Here is an 18,071-nt window from a genome sequence, read left to right as displayed (position 1 = left end):
GTTTGGGCAGGGGGTGTGAGGGGCTGAGGGGGTGACAGGGCTGGGGCAGGGGGTGTGAGGGGCTGAGGGGGTGACAGGGTTTGGGCAGGAGGTGTGAGGTGTTGAGGGGGTGACAGGGTTTGGGCAGGAGGTGTGAGGGACAGGGCTTGGTGCGAAGGGGACGTGGGTGTGGAGAGCTGGGGTGTGAGGGGTATCACTGGGTTTAGGCTGTAGTTTTTGGGAAATCAAGCGAGACTGAGGGCGCCCACACGGGAGGGAGAGCTGGGGCGTGAGGGGTATCACTGGGTTTAGGCTGTAGTTTTTTGGGAAATCAAGCGAGACTGAGGGCGGTGTGTGGCCTACACGGGATGAGGCTTAGGGGAACAGTGTGGCTGTCTTCTGTGCCGGGCTGGGGTGCTGGAGGGTACCAGGCTCTGCAGGAGTTTGGGGCTGGAAGGAGGAGGAGGAAGAGGGTCAGGGTGGACCTTGAGCAGAGCATCTGGTGAGGGGCTGCTCCAGGAGGAAGGGTATGAGAGTCCTTTCTCATCCCTCATACCTGCCCATTCCACTCCCCCCTGCCCTGGGATCCCAGATGAAGGAGGGGTGAGGGAAGGAATCAGACATGCTGTAGGGTCTGGACAATGCCCATCGTGGTGCTGCAGAGGGGTCTGAGCAGTGGCTGCCCCATGAATCAGTCCCAGGGCTGGTTGCAGTGTTGGTCTCTAAAGCACTGACCTGTGGGTTGAGGCAGCCCATGTCCCATTTCTTGTTTCTGCTCTCCTCCTGCCCTCTCCATGCAAATCCCTCGTTGCCTCCAGCAGAGTATCCTCTTCTGTACAAACACGCTCCAGGGTGAGGTGGGAGTTTTCCTGATGACTTGCCGTGTGTCAGCCAGGGACAGCAGAGGAAGCATCCAGGTGGGATGTGCTGGCAGGTTCCCTCCATGCCCTGCTGAGCTGGTGCAAGTGTTGCCTTGTGTGTGGTGTGATGGGCATGTCCTGGCATTTAGCTGTGAGTGGGACAAGGTGAGCCAGGCATTTAGTTTTAATTCTCAGATCTCTGGCAGCAGCAGCAGCAGAGCACTCTGGTCTGCAATGAGAGAGAGCTGAGGGTGTGATTTGTGCACTCCCTGCATGTGATTCAGCCCTCGTTGACAGTGTCAAGGCTAATGCTGTGTTACTGAATCAGGATGAGCTTTATTGCTGGTGGAGGTGGAGAAAGCCACCTCCTGATGTGCCAGTGGGGCTGGAATGACTTTAGTGTCGTTCTTTGTCCAAGAGATTAAAGAGAAACTTTGTCAGGACTGTTCAGAAAAACTGTCTTCCATATTGTGGGAGAAGGGATGAGAAACCCACTGTGCTGTGAAAGTGAAGCTCCTGAGGGCAATTCTGTGGCCCCACTGAGGCAGGGGCCGGTGCTGGATCCACACTTGTCAGAGCTCTGGGCTGTCCTCAGCCCCCACCTTGAAACAAGGGCAATCACTGCCTTCAAGAGGATGTGGCTTTGACATCACTGCTTGGGAAATCCTGATGTGATTGGTGCTCCAGTGCAAGGGACTCGAGTTATATTTTCGGATCTCACACTTCTACCCTCCTCTGGGAGTGTCTTGATCCTGTAGGGAACACCCTCCACACTCAGCTTTTGAGGCAGGGGGTTCATGTTAATTTTCATGTCCCCTGGGCAGCTGCAGCTGCCACTGCCATGTCAGACCTGCAAGGATGTGCTGCACTGGGGGCTAACTCTCAGCACAGCACTCGCAGGTTGCTGCCTGGCCTGGAAGGGGCTGGTGATGCTGGTTTCTTTCTGGTTTGTTTCTGGTCTGTTTCTGGTCTGTTTCTGGTTTGTTTCTGGTCCTCAGCTGCCTCACAAGTTGTCCCATGTCAAGGGCAGCAATACAAAACGGGGCTTTTCATTGGAGTGGGAGGAGCAGCTAAGCCTGGCTAATGTCAAGGAGGGTATGTGGGTGCAAATAGCATCATGTTCACAGCATCTTTGTTTAATGTTTTAGTCCAGTTAGTCTGCATAACTGTCTAAAAATAGGACATATTTCCTCTAAGTCCTCTAGTTCAAAGCCTCATAAGCCATTTTTTTTCCCAGCATTAGTCTCTTCCTTCTCTTTTGAGTCTGAAATTCATACAAGGCAAAGTTATCAGGAAAACCAAGAAGAGTGAATGAACTCTGTTGAATCCTTAAGTTTCAGCCACCCAAGAGGAAGTTCATTAAAGCTGCAGGAACTTTCTGGCAGCCTCTTAAAGGTGGATTAAGCAAGCTGGGTAAACAAGCAGCCTTGTGGCCACCATGTACCTTTTCCTAGCATCAACTCTGTGCATTGTCATAAGAGCTCGGAGTCATCAGCCTCTGGCTGCAGGTGACTTGAGGCAAAGGTGACATCCATGGTGAGGGGATGGGGCTGTCACTGCTGGGACACCCCAGGGTTTGCTCTGCCCCCTGGTCTTGGGACAGATGCTGTGGAGTCACCCTGGCCCAGGGTTTCAGCGCGCAAAAGAGGGAGTGTGTGTTTAAATTTCAGAGCTGCTGCTGGACCCAGCCCAGTGCTCCCAGCAGCATAAATATCTGGCCTTCAGCACAGCCGTGGAAACTCGCTGTGTGTCCTCCTGCAGATTGCTCCAGCTCTTGGCTGTCGGTGCTGACATGGTGACCGAGCGGTGGCTTTCGGCGGCAGGCGGACAGGGACAGCTGCTCTGCAGAGGTAACCCTTCCCCTTCCCCTGGGCCACCGACCCAGGCACTTAGCAGTGCTTCTAAAAAACGGGTAGGGAAGAGCAGCTTGCTTCCAGCAAGTTTGCCTTGGTCCATGTGATTAAACTTGCTTAAATTTAATTTTAAATTTAAAATCCGTGCCTTATTTTTGTTCGGTTTCTGAATATGATCTTATGGATTGCTTCAGGAATACACTGTGAGTACCATAGTCTAATCCTGTTCTCCTCAGCTGGCTCTTGCTGTCAAAGCTAGTGACATAACATTTCATTATTTCACTGATGTTTAGGACTGAAATTGGCTCTTGTAGATGAGGGAGGGCACATGAGATCCGGGGCTGCACGTGGGTCACCAATCACCCAGCAGTCCCACACACGACCCGGCAGTGGTGTCAGACAAAGCTGAGCAGGACATGGCAGAGGCAAGACAGGGGTTTGGAGGAGGTGGTCAGCAGGGTCACGGGTGGGCACTGTCCTGCCCGCAGACCACTGAAGTGATTCCTGGAATCAGCAGTGCTGTGGCTGTCTGCATGTGGCTGTGGGTGTGTGTTTGCCTCAACACAGCGCTGAGGTGTTGAGCTGTTGTGGGTTCTGTGTCAGATTGGTGCAATGGTTACGCCATCTCTGTTCTGGTATTCAAGACACAGACTTCCAAGGATCTTCACAGCATGTGGAGAGGATTTTATAATGAGCCCCACGAGGCTTTGCTGATCAGAAGAGCATTGTTGTACAGAATTGCTTTCTGGTGTTGATGGGCTCAGTCTTTCTTGCGTGAAGCCTGTTGAAAAATATGTATTTTTGTACAGTACATCTTGTTGCCCTTTGGGGAGTATTTCGTCTGTGGCTATTGAATTATGGACTGGAAATCTGCAAATGTTCTTGGAGACTGAAAGATTGGCACAACAAGAGACTCTTGGGCTCCTCTGAACAACAGAACCTGACGTACAAATGATGTTTTAATTGGGTGAGATGATGTTACAGTGCTGATGCCTGAAAGGTTATTTGCTGTCAGAGCCCAGCCTGGCTTGCCCTGACAATGACATTTTACATGTCAGGGGTTTTGTGGTTTGTACTGACTCTTTTGCTTAGAGCAGGAACAATCTGATAACCACAGATTCATCGGGCTGCGTTGCTGCTTCTCATCAGGTGCTGCAGAGTAATCTCTGCTTTTTCCAGAAGTCTCTCTGTTCAGGGATGCACTGCTGCAGTAATTTTGGAGACTCAGGGAAAGTCTGGATAAGCAGAAGTGATTTCCATAGTGAGGACAAGTAAGATTTTTCTGTAGAACTAGTTTTATTTTTTTGTTAATTACTCTGAAGTGTGCTTGCCTTGGCAGAATGCCTGGGAAATTGCTTTCCCAAAGCAGGGTTTGGAGTGGAACGATTGATGCCAGTATGAATCCTTTTGGTCAAGGAGATTGTGAAGTGCATCTTCCCCAAAATACATGTTTTGGGATGATGTTCACTGGAGCCTTGCTTGACTGCAGGAAGGGTTCAGAGCAGAACTGACTCAAGATGTGTCTTAGTTTCATTATGACTTCTTGAAATGCTTTTAATATTCACTGTTTCAGTCGTAGTGTCTGGAAAATGTCTGTGTTCTCCAAGGCTTAGCCAAGAGCTTGTGAACATCTGGGATCGTTTTGGTCAGGTCTATTTGGCTTTGCAAAGGGCTCTGAAATGCATGTGTATGTTGGGGTGCTTTCCTGGGGACCTCACAGAGAGGCTCTGCTCGAAGTTTTGAGTTCTGGGGAGTCTGTGGTTTGCAGGGGAATCCTGACCATGGAGGAGGAAGTGGCAGGATGAAAGCACAAGCCAGAAACACAAGTGTTCATTCTGGTGCTGGGTTGAGCCAGAACCCACCTCTGGGGCTGGGGCATAGGCACAGCCTGGTGACCCCCATGTTATCCAAAGCTGTTGCCATCAGGCTGCATTTCCTAATTTGCCCTGGTGTGGGAACTGGAACTTGAAATAGCAAAAACCAGAACATGCATGTTCAACCCTTAACAGATATGTGGGTTGGAGAGAGGGAATGGTTTTGGTGATTTGAAAGGGCAGATGAGCTGATAGGGAAGCATTTCTTTGATGGGCTGTTAAGACAGACTTTACTGCGAAACACATGCCTATCTCATTAGGACAGGCTTTGTCAGGCCTTTCCTGGCAGGGGTTGTGTGAGATGGCTTCAAAATAAGCAATGCTTTGTGCAGTCATCTTGTTGATGGGAACCCAAGCTCAAATCCCTGTCCTTCCTGACTTGTTACAAGTGTTTTTCAGTGGAACTCTTGATTTCATCATAATGCAATCTGGGACATTTCTGAAAATGTCCAAATCAGCTTTTCACCTTCAAGTTGTTTATATGGGTTCTGCTAGAGATGTTGACTCTTGAAAGCTGTTTACCCCACGAGGGCTGATGGTCAGAGACCCACATCTCTGAAAATATCCGTGGGTTCTCATGTCCATGGGGTGGAACTTGTGTTGTTAGGGACATGGGGATCTCTGGAAAAGGGTTGTTGGTGAGCATGAGGAGCCTGCTGAGCTGCCAGCAGCTGGCTGTGTCAGGAGGCAGTAGCTGTTGGCTGCCTGTGAGCTCTGTGGCTCACCCTGTACCCCAAGCCTGTGCCAAAGGCATGAGGATGTTATGAAAGGTGCGAATGCTTTGCTTGAGCGTTTTGTTTTCTGGGGGCTGAGGCAGAAATCCAAATGGTCAGAGCACACTGTGAGTCTTGGCAGGATCACACTGACACGGTGGCTGCTCCTTTCCCTGCTGAAAAGGCAGGGGAATCTCTGTTGTCCAGGCAGCTATTGCTATGTGAATGTGGCCAAAAATAGCAAGGAAACAGCATTCCCATCTAGTTCCCTGAGAGGGTGTTGTACTAGTTTGTGTAGAAAAATGATTCTGGTGTTCTCAGGAGCTTTTCTTCCGGGGATGTGTGCAGTCAGAGTGGGATCCCTGTTTTCCTGCTCCTGAAGGTGCTGAAGGGGAGCTGCAGCAGACACAGCAATCTGCTCCATCCGTCTCGCTGCGCACGTTCCTGGCCCTGCTGAATCATCAGAACTTGTGCCTGGGCACAATTGCTCTCTGTCAGCTGCACCCTGGGATCAGAGCGGCGTGGCTGGTGCCCAGGATATTTTGCTAAAGTTTACAAAACCAAGTAGCACTTTTCTGGGAGTCCAAGTGTAAACATAACAAAACTTAAAGGCTGATGGATTTATTTTTTTTCATGGTTAGTCCATGGGATCTAAAATCTGTTGCTGCAAAGAGGAGGAGGCTTGCTGTTGGTTTTGTGGGCATTTTTCTGCATCTGGGAGCACTGGCAATGTAGCACTAAAACCTAGGGGCCTGCTGGATGTTTGGCTCCAGACAGAAGGCTGCATGCATGTGTGTGATCCTGAGTGACTCATCAGCCCACTGCTGCTTTTCTGCCCCAGCTGCTTTTCTGGGGAGCTGATTGCCCCTTCCAAAGCATGGGTGGCACTTGCTGGTGTCCCAGTGACCCTGAGACTTCGGGAAAATCTAAGCTGGGTGCTGGTGTGCACAGCACTGCCAAACTTGGCCCCACTGCTCCCGTTCACAGCCTCAGCTTGTTCCACTCACCACCTTCCTGGAGTTCCATTTCAGTGCTGCTCTGAGTCTGCAGCACCCTGTGCCCACTGTTTGCCTTGGGAAGTGATGTTGCTGTTTCTGTGAGCTCCTCCCTCAGCAGCCCTGTTCTATAATTACTGATGTTCCTGAAACCAGATCCTTCCACGTGTCCTGCTCAGGTTCAGGAGGACAAGGGGTCCCTGAGCAAACTGACTGCCTTGGGGTACAGCCAAGAGGACTTCAGCAGTTTGGGAACGTGTCATCTTACAGTGGTTCATTGAATTCTGAGCCTCCAACCTCCTCACCTTTGGGATGCTAAAGGAAAGGGGAATACATCCCAGACAGCTTCTCTGGTGTGTGAGTGCCAGGTTTGCAGCGTGATCCCAAAGCATTGCCACAGTTTCACAGCCACCTCTGCTGTGCCCTGGGCTGTGGGGGGATGATCCTCTCTCCTTGCCAGACTTAATGATCTTCTCAAATAGCAGCACTTCTGTGCCATTTCAAGCACTGAGAAGCCCCAGTGGTGTCACCTTTCCAGTACCTGCTTGTTTCCTGGCTGCTGTCCTTGTTCCTATGGGTCAGACCCACGTGCCCCTCCTGGCCACAGATACTTTGGGCTGTCCTGAGTTGACCACTAAACAGAAATACCAGTCAGCATTTGGCAGAATGAGATGTGCCAGTTTACTTCCTGAAAGTCATCCTGGAAATGCCTTGTACAGGAATGTACAACAGGAGAAGATGGTCACAAGCAGTGCAGGGAGCTGACCTGGGGCTGGGCAGGCCAGACCTGCGAGTGTGACTGCAAACAGGTGTCAAAATCTGTAATACAGGAATAAACAATGACACTTGGCACTGATCTATTGCTCTGCACTTCCAAAACATGCTGTCTCCATGAGCTAATGCAGCCAGGGAATGATCAGGAAGGAAGCACTGTAAAAATCCTGGGTTTGTTTCTTTGTGGTGGGTTTTGGTTGTGGTTGGGTGGGGGTTTTTTTATGATCAAGGAAATGGAGGTAGGGGACCTGACCAGATTTGCTGAAGGTCATGGAGCAGCACTTCAGTTAAGAGCTAAGAGCTGCACAGCTCTTCCCTGCCTGTCAGCCACGGAGCCTGATGAGGGCAGGGAGTCCCTCTGCTGGGAAACTGTTGAGGGATGATTTCTCTGTCCTCCCATATCTGCCAGCTCAAGATTTTGGAGCACATCTCATGCATGCTTGCTGCTGGAACCAGGGATGGCTGCAACTCCTGAAGAAGAACAGCCTGGTAGACCCTGCTTTGTGCATGGCTGAGAGTTCAGTGCCCAAAGATTGCTGTTTTTCTGTGTCTGCAACACCTCTTACAGTCTGAACAAAGCCAGCAGCAAGTTCCTTTTGGAGCAAAATGTCATGACCTGGTTTTGGGGACAGCATCAATCATGGTACAAAAAGAGAAGAATCCAGCAAGTTTCGTAACCTTTTTAATGAGCTGGGGTTCTTTCCCCCCTCAGTGCCCAGGAACTGAGTGAGTTAAAACATGCAATAGATGTGTGATTCATTTTGGCAAGGCAGCTGAGGGAATCTCCTGCACCCTGTGTCACAAGTCCTGGAATAATTAGCAGCAGCTAATGGTCATGGCAGTTCTGGCAGCACCCCTCTGCTTAATGAGCCCAGCTCACTCCTGGGGAAGCACAGGGGGTCCACACTGAGCAGCCTTGGAGAGAGAATCACAGGACTGGGCTCTGGGGCATGGTACAGCATCTAAGCAGATGCTTCAAGGGGAAGAATCTGTCCCAGAATGTCTGTGCTGGTCACTGCTGTGTGGGAGGGCTCTTCCTTGCTAGCTGTAGTAGTTTATTTTTGTGTGTAGCCTGCCTTGAGGCCAAGACTTTGAGTAAGGAAGGAAACACTCAGCTACTAAGTGCTGCTGAGATCTCATTGGCTAATATGAGGGTATGCTGATCTTCCAGGAGCAAACATAAACATGTTTTCAGTGTTTGTCCTGCCTGTTTTGTACTCTCAGTTACCTTTCCTGTATTGCAGCATCTGCTTAGCTCTTATTTGGCTTTATTAGTAGTAGCTGACGTGTAGGAGGAGGAACAGAAACTGGTACTTGATCAGCAGATCTTGGAAGCAGTGACACAACCTGAGGAAGTCTGCAAAAGGTGGTTAACCAGCAGCAATCACATCTCCTTCATGGATTCAGGTCAGTTTTTGACTGTGGATTCAAAATGTGCTGCACATCACAGTGCTGAGTTCTCATCTCACCCCTTCTGTTTCTTTTGGCTGTGAGTCTGGTGAACTTTCTTGCCCAGAGGAATAAACACAAGCAAGGAGCACTCCCATGATATATTGGTTTCCTTTTGCCATTCTTTATGACCTCTTTTATAGTACAGTTGTATTGAACAACTGCTTTGAGCAGATCAACTCTGTGATTTGACTCGTGGGAGGTTTGGACCTTTCTTTGGTGCTTTGCTTTGTCTGGAAACTCTGAGCTTGGCTCCAGGGTCTATGTGCTAATCACCAGGATTGGCTGCCAGGGGAACTGCCAGGCCACAGGGGCACAAGCTGTTGGTTGATGATCTGGAGGCTTGGATCTTGGTCAGCTCTGGAGAAGAACTACCTTCTTGCAGGGAATTCACACTGAAGATTTATCTCCTTTTAACTTTTATTCCTGTTTTTTTCCTCTCTCCTGGTTGTGCCACGTCTCTCTCCCTGCTCCCACTGATGGTTTAGCTTGGCATAGATGCCAGCTTCTAGGAAAGACAAACCTGTTGCCCAAGCTGTTTGCAGCCAGCAGGCATCAGCCCAAGCCCAGAGCCAGCAAACAAACCCTCCCTGCACCAGCTGCAGAGGAATTGCTGGCTCAGCCAGAGTTACCAAAGCTCCTTGGAACAGGCATTGAGGCGAGGGCACAGCAAGTCATGAGATGCTTGTGCTCTTGCTCATTCCCATCCTGTGGGAAGAGGAAAGGAAACAGCTTTGCTAGGTTCTCTGGATATGCTTAGGAAGAAATTCACAGTCTCCATCCTCGTTTCCATCAGTGTCCTGTGACAGCTGGCAAATGGAAAAAGGGGTGGGTGTCTATGGCAGGCAGGAATCTCTACCCATCTTCCTGCAGCTGGAAACTTGTGTGCTGTGCTCTGGCACGGGACTCAGCCAAGAGGAGGAGACCAAGTTATCCCTTCTCCTGCTCTGGCAACTTGGCCACTGGATGTGGAGGCACCAAATGGCTGGTGAGGTCCTGGGGTGGAGATGGGCCCTTTGGCTGTCCTTTGTCATCCCAGTGCTGTCCCACAAGGATTCTGGGCTGCGGTGCTGGCAGGGCAGGTCCCTCCTTGTGCTCAGACAGAGAGAGTTTGGACAAACTTCTGGAGAGCAGAAGGGGCTGCAGCCTCCTGTGTGAGATCAATTCTTTTTTCCAGTCCTCTCCCTCTATCCCAGTTGTTTAGAAAATGGGAAGGGCTAAGGGAGAGGCAGGTATGCAAAGAGCTCCCACTGCTCCCCTCTGCCCAGGCCCCTGAACTCTTGGCCTGCAAGGAGATGTACAAACAATACATTCACAGACTTCTGGTAAAAGCTTTTCTCTCTCTGGCTCTCCAGCCACTCTCAAAGGGTGGGATTCACATCCATATCCTTTTCTTTCCTTTCTTAACGCCTGTGTGCACATGAGGCTTGTGGAACTATCTGTCTATGTCTCATCCTCTGCTTTCCCCCTCCTTGCACCCATCCAAGACTGACTCCAAGCACAGTTTTGCAGTTGCTTTTTTGGGTTTTGGGGAGCAAACTGTGTGCCAAAAACTCACTGCCACCCTGGGAGCGCATGGCCCTGAGTAGAGCCAGAACATGGAGGACAGCACGTCAGGGATGTGCCCACATTATTCCATTGTGTCCCATGAGACGTGGGACAAAGCAGAGAGCTCTGTCTGCAGTGGGTTTAAAGCAAGGGGCTTGTGCTGGATCCAGGGACAAGGGGAATCTAATGAGCTGCTCATTAAGCTGCTGCAGGATGGATTTTCCACTGTAGACAAGCTTCTGCCACAAGCTAACTGCTCTTCCAGGCAAAAGTGTTTCCCTGATGTTTGTGTGATCATTTATATATAACCCTGAAAACAGTGAAGTTCATTACCCTCCATCTCCAATGAATAAGTTTTCCTGCCTGTCTGCCATGTCCCACTGCGTGGGATGTGTGAGCAGAGGCCAAGGATAACACATCCCTTCAATGGTCCCTCAGTGCTGGTGTGGAGGCACGGGAAGGGAGCAGCCCCTGCCTGCTCCTGCTGCCAAGGAGCACAGGGCAGTGTGCTGTCACTAATGTACCTCACCTGGAAACAAAGCCACCTGTCCTGCAGTCTGAATTCCCAGTGTGGAGGGAAAAAATAAAACCCCCTCAGCCACAGGAGACCCAGGCTCTGGTACAGAACTAGCTCCAGTGTTGACTTGTGTCCTCTGTGATGTGTTTGTGTTCACCCTCCCACCTGCAGGTTTTGTTCTCTCCCTGAGCTGTTTCCTTGCTCTTTCAGGGAGCAAGGAAACAGCTCAGGGACCTTGATGTCTTTCCAGCAATCCAAGGAGCTGGCTGCAGCTCAAGTTCAAAGTGCCAGGTGTGAGGGTCTGCTGTGGGAGGGCAAACAAATCCAGGGAGTCCTGGGTCACTGCTGCCCTTGCCCAGCAATCCCATCCCAGAGCTTGGGGTTGCCCTTAAACAAGGCCCCTGCAGTATTTAATTTGGGTCTGCAAATTGAGGCTCTCTTGGTTGAACCTGGATTTCAGTGCCTTTCCTGATGGGTATTTCTCCACTTAAAAATAACTCTCTTAAGGAAGTGGATGGAACTTTACATAAGATGGGCTTGAGGTATTAATTATTCAAGGAAGAGTCAGTTTAGGAATCAAGATCCAGCATGGTTGGGAGGGAGGTGGGAATTGCTCTGTCATAGTCAACGATGCTGCATCGTTTGGATGGCTGGAGCTTTTTGTGGGCTCTTTGGGATGGAGGAAGGCAACCGAGAGGAAGTGTGTGGGGGAGGATGGGGCCGTTCCTCCCACAGGAAACCCGGGATTAAGACACTGGTTGGATTGTGTGGCTGTTGGGATTGCACTGCTGGACCCCGTGGCTGAGCACGGCCCGGCAGCTGCGCAGAGCAACAGCAACACGTTCAGCCCTGCTCTTGGCAGAGGAGCCAAGTGAAAACAAACACAAAGGCTGCAACTGGCAGCACTCTGACGGGAAGGAGTGTGAGTGCAGGGCTGACAGGAAGCCATCAGTCTTGCAGATGGCTTGCATGGGCCAGGGACTTTCAGCCACTGCCTGCTGCTGCACTGAGCCCTGCTCCCCCAGTATCTTCCACCCACGGGCACAGTGTGCCCTGATCAGCTGCTGCTCCCAGTCCAGGCTCTGCCATGGTTGGGCAGGGACAGAGGGTGAAGCCAGCCCTACTTTGATCCTTCTGGAGGTGTTGGCTCTATCAGACCCTGGCCCTGGCTGCTGCCATCACATCCCAGGTCACTGGCAGCTCTGGGGGGACATTGCCTGGAGCAGCATTTCTGCTATGGGACTTGTAAGCTGGGGACCCGTGATCCCTGGGTGGCATCTGGGCTGGTTTGTGGTCTCCTGGGCTTGAAAAACAATTCTGTGAGCTTTTGCTTCCTTGAGTCCTACAGAATGTTTATTCCACAGTGCAAAGGGATCTTTAAACGGGCCCTGCTCTGCATGTCTCACTGGCTGAGGAGCAAGCACAGAGCAGGACTGGTGTGGTTGGTGACACTGCCCTGCTGCTGAGCTGCTCTGTGCAGGCACTCAGTGGCCTCTCTCCATGTCCTGCAGGCTAGCAGGAACAGCCTGGTGGGGTCCATCTTGGATAGACGCGGATGATGCCAGAGCTATGACAGGGATTGCAGTCTTGGCACTGAGGGGTGATCAATTATGGAACAACTACAGGAGGAAGTACCTGAGGTCAAGGAAGAGGAAGAGGAAGAGGCAGTGATGGTGGCAAGTGGAGCCTCAGACCCAACTGGAGGACCAGACAGCTCGCTGCCTTCAAGCAGCTACACAGGTGAGTGGAGCCATGGCATCACATCCAGGTGCCCACAGCCCCCAGGCAGCATGCTCAGCTGCAAGGGCAAAGGATCTGTCCCTGAGTGGAGCTGGGCCTGTGGCTGTGACATGGAAGGACATGTCCCTGTGTGTGTTTGCAGACCTGTCACAGAGCTCCTCTCCCTCGCTGTCGGACCAGCTGCAGATGGGCTGCGAGGAGGCGGCGCTGGGAGCGCTGAACGTGGAGTGCAGGGTCTGTGGAGACAAAGCCTCGGGCTTCCACTACGGCGTGCACGCCTGCGAGGGCTGCAAGGTGAGTCCCAGGGACAGCTGGGTCCAGCAGCACCAAGCAGGGCTTAGATCCCAGCATCTGGGCTGCCTCCTCACACCAGATTTGCAGCAAAACAGGGATTTGAGATTGATTGTAAAAACCACAACCTGTCTAGAATGGGCAAGTATAGGCAGGCAGCAAGTGCTGCCCTGAGAAGAGGGCTGAGACCTGGGTGGCCCAAACCTTGCCTTTATTGTGTAAGGCAAATCCATCTGTCCCCATAGGGACCCTGAGTTTGCTTTGAAAAATAGTTTTTGTGCTGCAGATCAGCAGTGAGCTGTGCATTTGTCTTCCTGGGATCACTGTCTGCAGCTTGGATGTTCCTCTGGAATTCTTTCCCCTGCAGCAGATCCAGCAGGGTTGCATTAGCAGCCCAGGTCCTGCCAGACATTCCTGCAGGCTGGGGTTGGCCCATGGCTGGTTCCTCCATCCCTCTCTATGGGCTGCTGGCACAGTCACAGCACCAAGCATGAGGTGCTCTCACACCTCTTCCTCTGCAGCTCCTTTCTGCTACCACATAACTTTTCCTTGGGATAGACACTCTGCTTGCATCAGAGAGACCCAGGGCTCCCCCTCCTGAACCTCCCTGCAGCTCCTGGGGATACAAACCAGCCTGGTCCCAAGCTCCATGTCCCCCTGCTCCCTGCCTGCAGGGTTTCTTCCGCCGGACGATCCGCATGAAGCTGGAGTACGAGAAGTGTGAGAGGAGCTGCAAGATTCAGAAGAAGAACAGAAACAAGTGCCAGTACTGCCGCTTCCAGAAATGCCTCTCGCTGGGCATGTCACACAATGGTGAGTGTCACTGCTGCCCACAGGCCTGGCCACCTGGTGACACGGGGCCAGCTGCCCTCCTGTGAAGGGTGCCCATGGCCTGCTGTGCTTTAGCCCATGGCTCTGCTTGCTCGGGGATCACTCAAATCCAGTGCTTCAAGCATTTGACTCCTCTTCCCCTTTTTCTGTATGAGAAGGGGCTGTTTATTCCCACCATGCAGTGCAGCTCTGGCACATGGCTGTCCCTTATGGACTGGCCCTGAGGGAACTGGACACACAAATTGTTCTTCTGTGCTGGGGCTTTTACACTTCAGGTGTAAGAATCTCAGACCCAGACAAGCAACGGTGTTTATGTGGGAAGCAGGGTTTGAGCAAGAGCCAGAGGAATGGGATGGGAATCTGGTGTGAGGAAGCAGCAGTGGCTGTTTCATGTAGGTGTTAGTGCTGGAGGAACTGCAGCCTGGAGAAGCGTTGTGTTGGTGCAGCTGCAGGTGTTCTCCAGCAGACCTGTCTGTCTGCAGTGGCAGAACAAACTTCTGCCTCTCTGGATGCATCTCCTGGGGTCCCCCTGCTGTCCTGACCCCCAGTTTTGCCCCCCAGCCATCCGCTTTGGGCGCATGCCAGAGGCAGAGAAGAGGAAGCTGGTGGCAGGGCTGACAGCGAGCGAGATCGGCTGCCAGAACCCACAGGTGGCTGACCTGAAAGCTTTCTCCAAGCACATCTACAACGCCTACCTGAAGAATTTCAACATGACCAAAAAGAAGGCAAGAGGTATCCTGACCGGCAAGGCCAGCAGCACCCCAGTAAGTTCCCTCCCAGGGCAGGTGGGGTTGGCTGTGGCCAGCACAGGGGGACTGCTCTCTGGGAGATGCTGCTGTAGCTGTTCCACATGCACCATTCTCACCTGCAGCCAGGTGGGCTCTGCATGTCCTGCCCCTTGCTGGGAAAAATCCCATTGCTCTGCACACTTGTGCTGTGGTGGGTGGGTGCAGATTAGCTGGGCACTGTCAGCCCCAGAGGCAGGGCACAGGAGAGGGACACTCAGACAAACACGACTGTCCTGAGCAGAGCTGGCACCTCGAGTCCCCGCAGCACACTCCTAACTTGCTTCTTGTTCAAGCAGCCTTTTGTGATCCATGACATGGACACCTTGTGGCAGGCAGAGAAGGGGCTGGTGTGGAAGCAGCTGGTGAATGGCATCCCCCCCTACAAGGAGATCGGGGTGCACGTCTTCTACCGCTGCCAGTGCACCACGGTGGAGACCGTGCGGGAGCTCACCGAGTTCGCCAAGAGCATCCCCAGCTTCATCGGCCTCTACCTGAACGACCAAGTGACTCTGCTCAAGTACGGGGTGCACGAGGCCATCTTTGCCATGCTGGCCTCCATCATGAACAAGGACGGGCTGCTGGTGGCCAACGGCAACGGCTTTGTGACCCGCGAGTTCCTGCGCAGCCTGCGCAAGCCCTTCAATGAGATCATGGAGCCCAAATTTGAGTTTGCTGTGAAGTTCAACGCGCTGGAGCTGGATGACAGTGACCTGTCCCTGTTTGTGGCTGCCATCATCCTGTGTGGAGGTGAGCGGGTGCCCTCGGCCGTGCCAGGCTCAGGAAGAGGTGGTTCAGAGCGGGCTAGGGGAGCTGAGCTGCAGCTGGGCTTGAGGTCAGCCAGGGATGTCTCAGGGGCATGAGAGAAGAACTGAACACTTCCAAAACCAAAGCTTCTCTGTGGAGGTGATGCCTGGCAAGCGTGGACCAACAGCAAGGAATGCAGAAGTGGCATCTCCTTGTCTTGTGCTGCTGTGGGATACGTTGTCCAAGGGCACACTTCTCCCCTTTCTAGCTGAAGAGGTTGAAGTGATGGTGGGTGGGTTACAGTCCCTGGCTCCCTTTCCCCAGTAGCAGTGTGTACTTTGGAGGGCTGCACCATGACCCTGCAGCTCCCGTGCTTCCTCTCCACAGACCGCCCTGGCCTGATGAACGTGAAGCAGGTGGAGGAGATCCAAGACAACATCCTGCGAGCGCTGGAGTTCCACCTGCAGTCCAACCACCCGGATGCCCAGTACCTCTTCCCCAAGCTGCTGCAGAAGATGGCTGACCTGCGACAGCTGGTGACAGAGCACGCCCAGCTGGTGCAGAAGATCAAGAAGACAGAGACAGAGACATCTCTGCACCCACTTCTGCAGGAGATCTACAAGGACATGTACTAAGGACCTGTTATTTATGAGAATGAAGCCATGGATTCCCACCAAGACTCTTTGTACAGAAACAAAGAAAACCCTTCCCAGTGTCTTCCATTTCTCCTACTGGAAACTCTTTTCTATGTGACCCTGACGTACGGTACATAGGGCAGGATGCCATCAGGATTTGCAGGTGCCTCCTGCTTGGCCAGGGCTTCCATTAACACACACTAACAAATCTGCAAAGCTGCTGTTCCCCTTCCTGTGGCCCAGCTCTGGCTGCCCAGTTTACATGGCTCAGGCAGCGAGGTCACTGTGACACCTCAGGTCCCCAGGGTGGGGAGCCCTGGTCCTTAGGAGGGCCAAGGGGGTGCAGGGCCAGCAGGGCTGACAGCAGCACTCACAGAGTGTCTGTATTCTCTTGTTTGTTTGCACTCCAAGGACATGGTCCTGAGCCATGAAGTCTGGGACAGTGTGATGAAAGGACATTTCTCTCTTTCCCAAAGAAAAGCTCTGGAGTATTTGAACACGGGTAGGGCTGTCCCAGGGGAGACCCTCAGCTGCAGCCCCCCATGCTCTGCATGTGTTAACTCTGCCTTCCTGGGTGCTGGGTGGGAGCCTTTGCTCCTGGCACCCTCATTCCATAGGGAATGTGTCCCTTGGCACCTCAGTAGGAGAGAGGCTGGGATGGGAAAGTAGGAGGGAAAGGATTTGACTCCTTAAAATTCACCTTCAGAGCAGAGGCACAGAATCCATGGCTTCCACAGGCTGCTCTGCACAGATCTGAGTTACAAAAAAGGTGTGTGGAGCATCAGAGGCCTTGAGCTGGTTAGGGTTTGGCGTCCTGCCTCAGTTTCCCCTCGGTGAAAGGGACCTGGATTGTCACATGCTGCCTGCTCAGAGCAGGAGCACGAGGATCTGTTAGTGCATTGGTTGCAGAGAGCTTTGCAGCTGTAAATGCCAAGGATTTATAAACAGGGAGGGGGTGGTGGGGATGCTCACAATGAGCAGGAGCCTCCCAGTGAGCGTGGCTGTGTCAGGGAAGCTGCCAGTCCCCCTCTGCCACGGCTCCCAAGAGTGGGAGCAGCTCCAGGCTTGGAGGTCTGCCTGATCCCAGCACCATTCTGGGACTTTACCTCACAATTTCTCACAGCTGTAGTGAAACACCACGGTGCTGCCTGGGCCAGGCCAGGCCCCTGGTGTGGGGGCTGTGTCCCTTGGGCTTTGGGCAGGGGGAGGATGCACCTGGGAAGGGCTCAGTTTCCCTTTCAGGATAATGGTGTCCCACCTAAAAGGTGACACTTCCCTGTCTGCAGTCCCCTGTGTCCTGAGCAGCCTTATTAAAAAACTGATATTCCCTAGGAGGGGTTGTGGGAGCAAATTATTCGGTTTTATTTTACTTTCTTCCTCTTCAGGGTAGCAGATTTCCCTGGTGCAATAATTCCTTTAAAACCCAAAGGGGAAGAGCACTGGGCTTTCCCTCCCCATCACAGGGCTGGCCGGTCCCAAACCTCCCCCTGCTGCCACACTCCTCAGTTCGCCGTGCCTCAGTTTCCCTGCCCAGCCCTCCCCTCCCTACCTCGCAGGGGTGTTGGGAATTACCGTTCCTGAAGCACTTTGAAGCCCTCTGGGGGAAGGCACTGGAGACGTGCATGTGCTGGTCGGAGCCCGGGGATTTGTCCTTCCCAAAATCCCGGTGGTGTCCCCACCTCGGTGGCAATGCAGGACTCGTGCCCATCACCTGGGAAACTTTTTGCTCTTCCTTCCTCGACAGTATAACAACCCTCAAACTGAAATGTATATTTTTGCTAGAAGTACAAACTTCCAAGTGTTTTTAATAATATAAATAGTGTCCACAAACTGACTTGACTTTAAATAAATCTGAACTAAATATTTAAGAACCTTTTAGCGTCTCGCATGTCTTTGCTGGGCTTCCTCTCAGCACCTGGGGGCAGCTGTCCGTGGGAGAATTTCCAGCAGAGGCCATGGGATTTGCTGTGGTTTCCAGGGATTTGCTGTGATTCAGGGGCTCTAATTCCCGGATCTCGTACCTGCTGCGCTTTTCTTGCCTGCAAACCTAAAGCAGCAGAAAGAGCCACTCCTGAGCACGATCCCAGACTCGGCTGGAGGCTTCCTGCCCCAGATGTTGCGGGTGGAGCTGCAAATGAGCTGAAAACACCTCGAGAAGGGGAACAATGTGCTCCAGGACAGTCATGTGCTGGCAGCTGGGCTGTCCTTGGCTGCGGTAAAACACCTGAGAATTTGCAAGGAGGAACTGGAGACCCCCCAGGCTCCCCTGTGCCCGGTTTGAGTGCTCCGGGGGAAGCTGTTCCACTGCTCCCCGTCTCTCCCAGGCAGCCGGGGGCACACGGAGCCGTGGTGCTGCTGGGCAGGGGTCCCAGGGGTCCCTGTGTGGTTACCCCAGCAGGCAGCATTACATTATCCATCCGTTCCCAGTGTGATGGGGGAGAGAGCTCAGAAAGAAGTGAAATCCACAGGCTGAGTTAAAA

At 52.5% G+C, this 18,071-nt stretch overlaps 1 protein-coding gene across 6 annotated transcripts; it reads left to right on the top strand.

Moving 5' to 3' along the window:
* The first annotated feature begins 791 nt into the window (after positions 1-791).
* Positions 792-17,464, top strand: PPARD (peroxisome proliferator activated receptor delta). 6 transcript variants are annotated; one of them, XM_041426989.1, is made up of 8 exons: positions 792-896; positions 2,601-2,689; positions 12,188-12,302; positions 12,445-12,596; positions 13,268-13,406; positions 13,986-14,188; positions 14,506-14,959; positions 15,344-17,464. In XM_041426989.1, the coding sequence occupies exons 3-8, from the start codon at positions 12,233-12,235 to the stop codon at positions 15,589-15,591; spliced, it is 1,266 nt and encodes a 421-aa protein (XP_041282923.1). In that variant the 5' UTR covers positions 792-896; positions 2,601-2,689; positions 12,188-12,232; the 3' UTR covers positions 15,592-17,464. The 6 variants fall into 6 exon arrangements, with proteins under 6 accessions (XP_041282923.1, XP_041282917.1, XP_041282921.1 ...); XM_041426983.1 differs by having other exon boundaries at positions 793-896; positions 12,074-12,302; XM_041426987.1 differs by lacking the exon at positions 792-896 and having other exon boundaries at positions 2,536-2,689; positions 12,074-12,302; positions 14,509-14,959.
* Positions 17,465-18,071: the final 607 nt, after the last annotated feature.

This window comes from Onychostruthus taczanowskii, unplaced genomic scaffold (genome assembly GCF_017590055.1).
Source record: "Onychostruthus taczanowskii isolate IOZ18803 unplaced genomic scaffold, ASM1759005v1 scaffold97, whole genome shotgun sequence".
NCBI classification, from domain to species: Eukaryota; Metazoa; Chordata; class Aves; order Passeriformes; family Passeridae; genus Onychostruthus; species Onychostruthus taczanowskii.
Note: the sequence above shows the minus strand (reverse complement) of the source record. Positions and strands in the feature narration are given on the sequence as shown.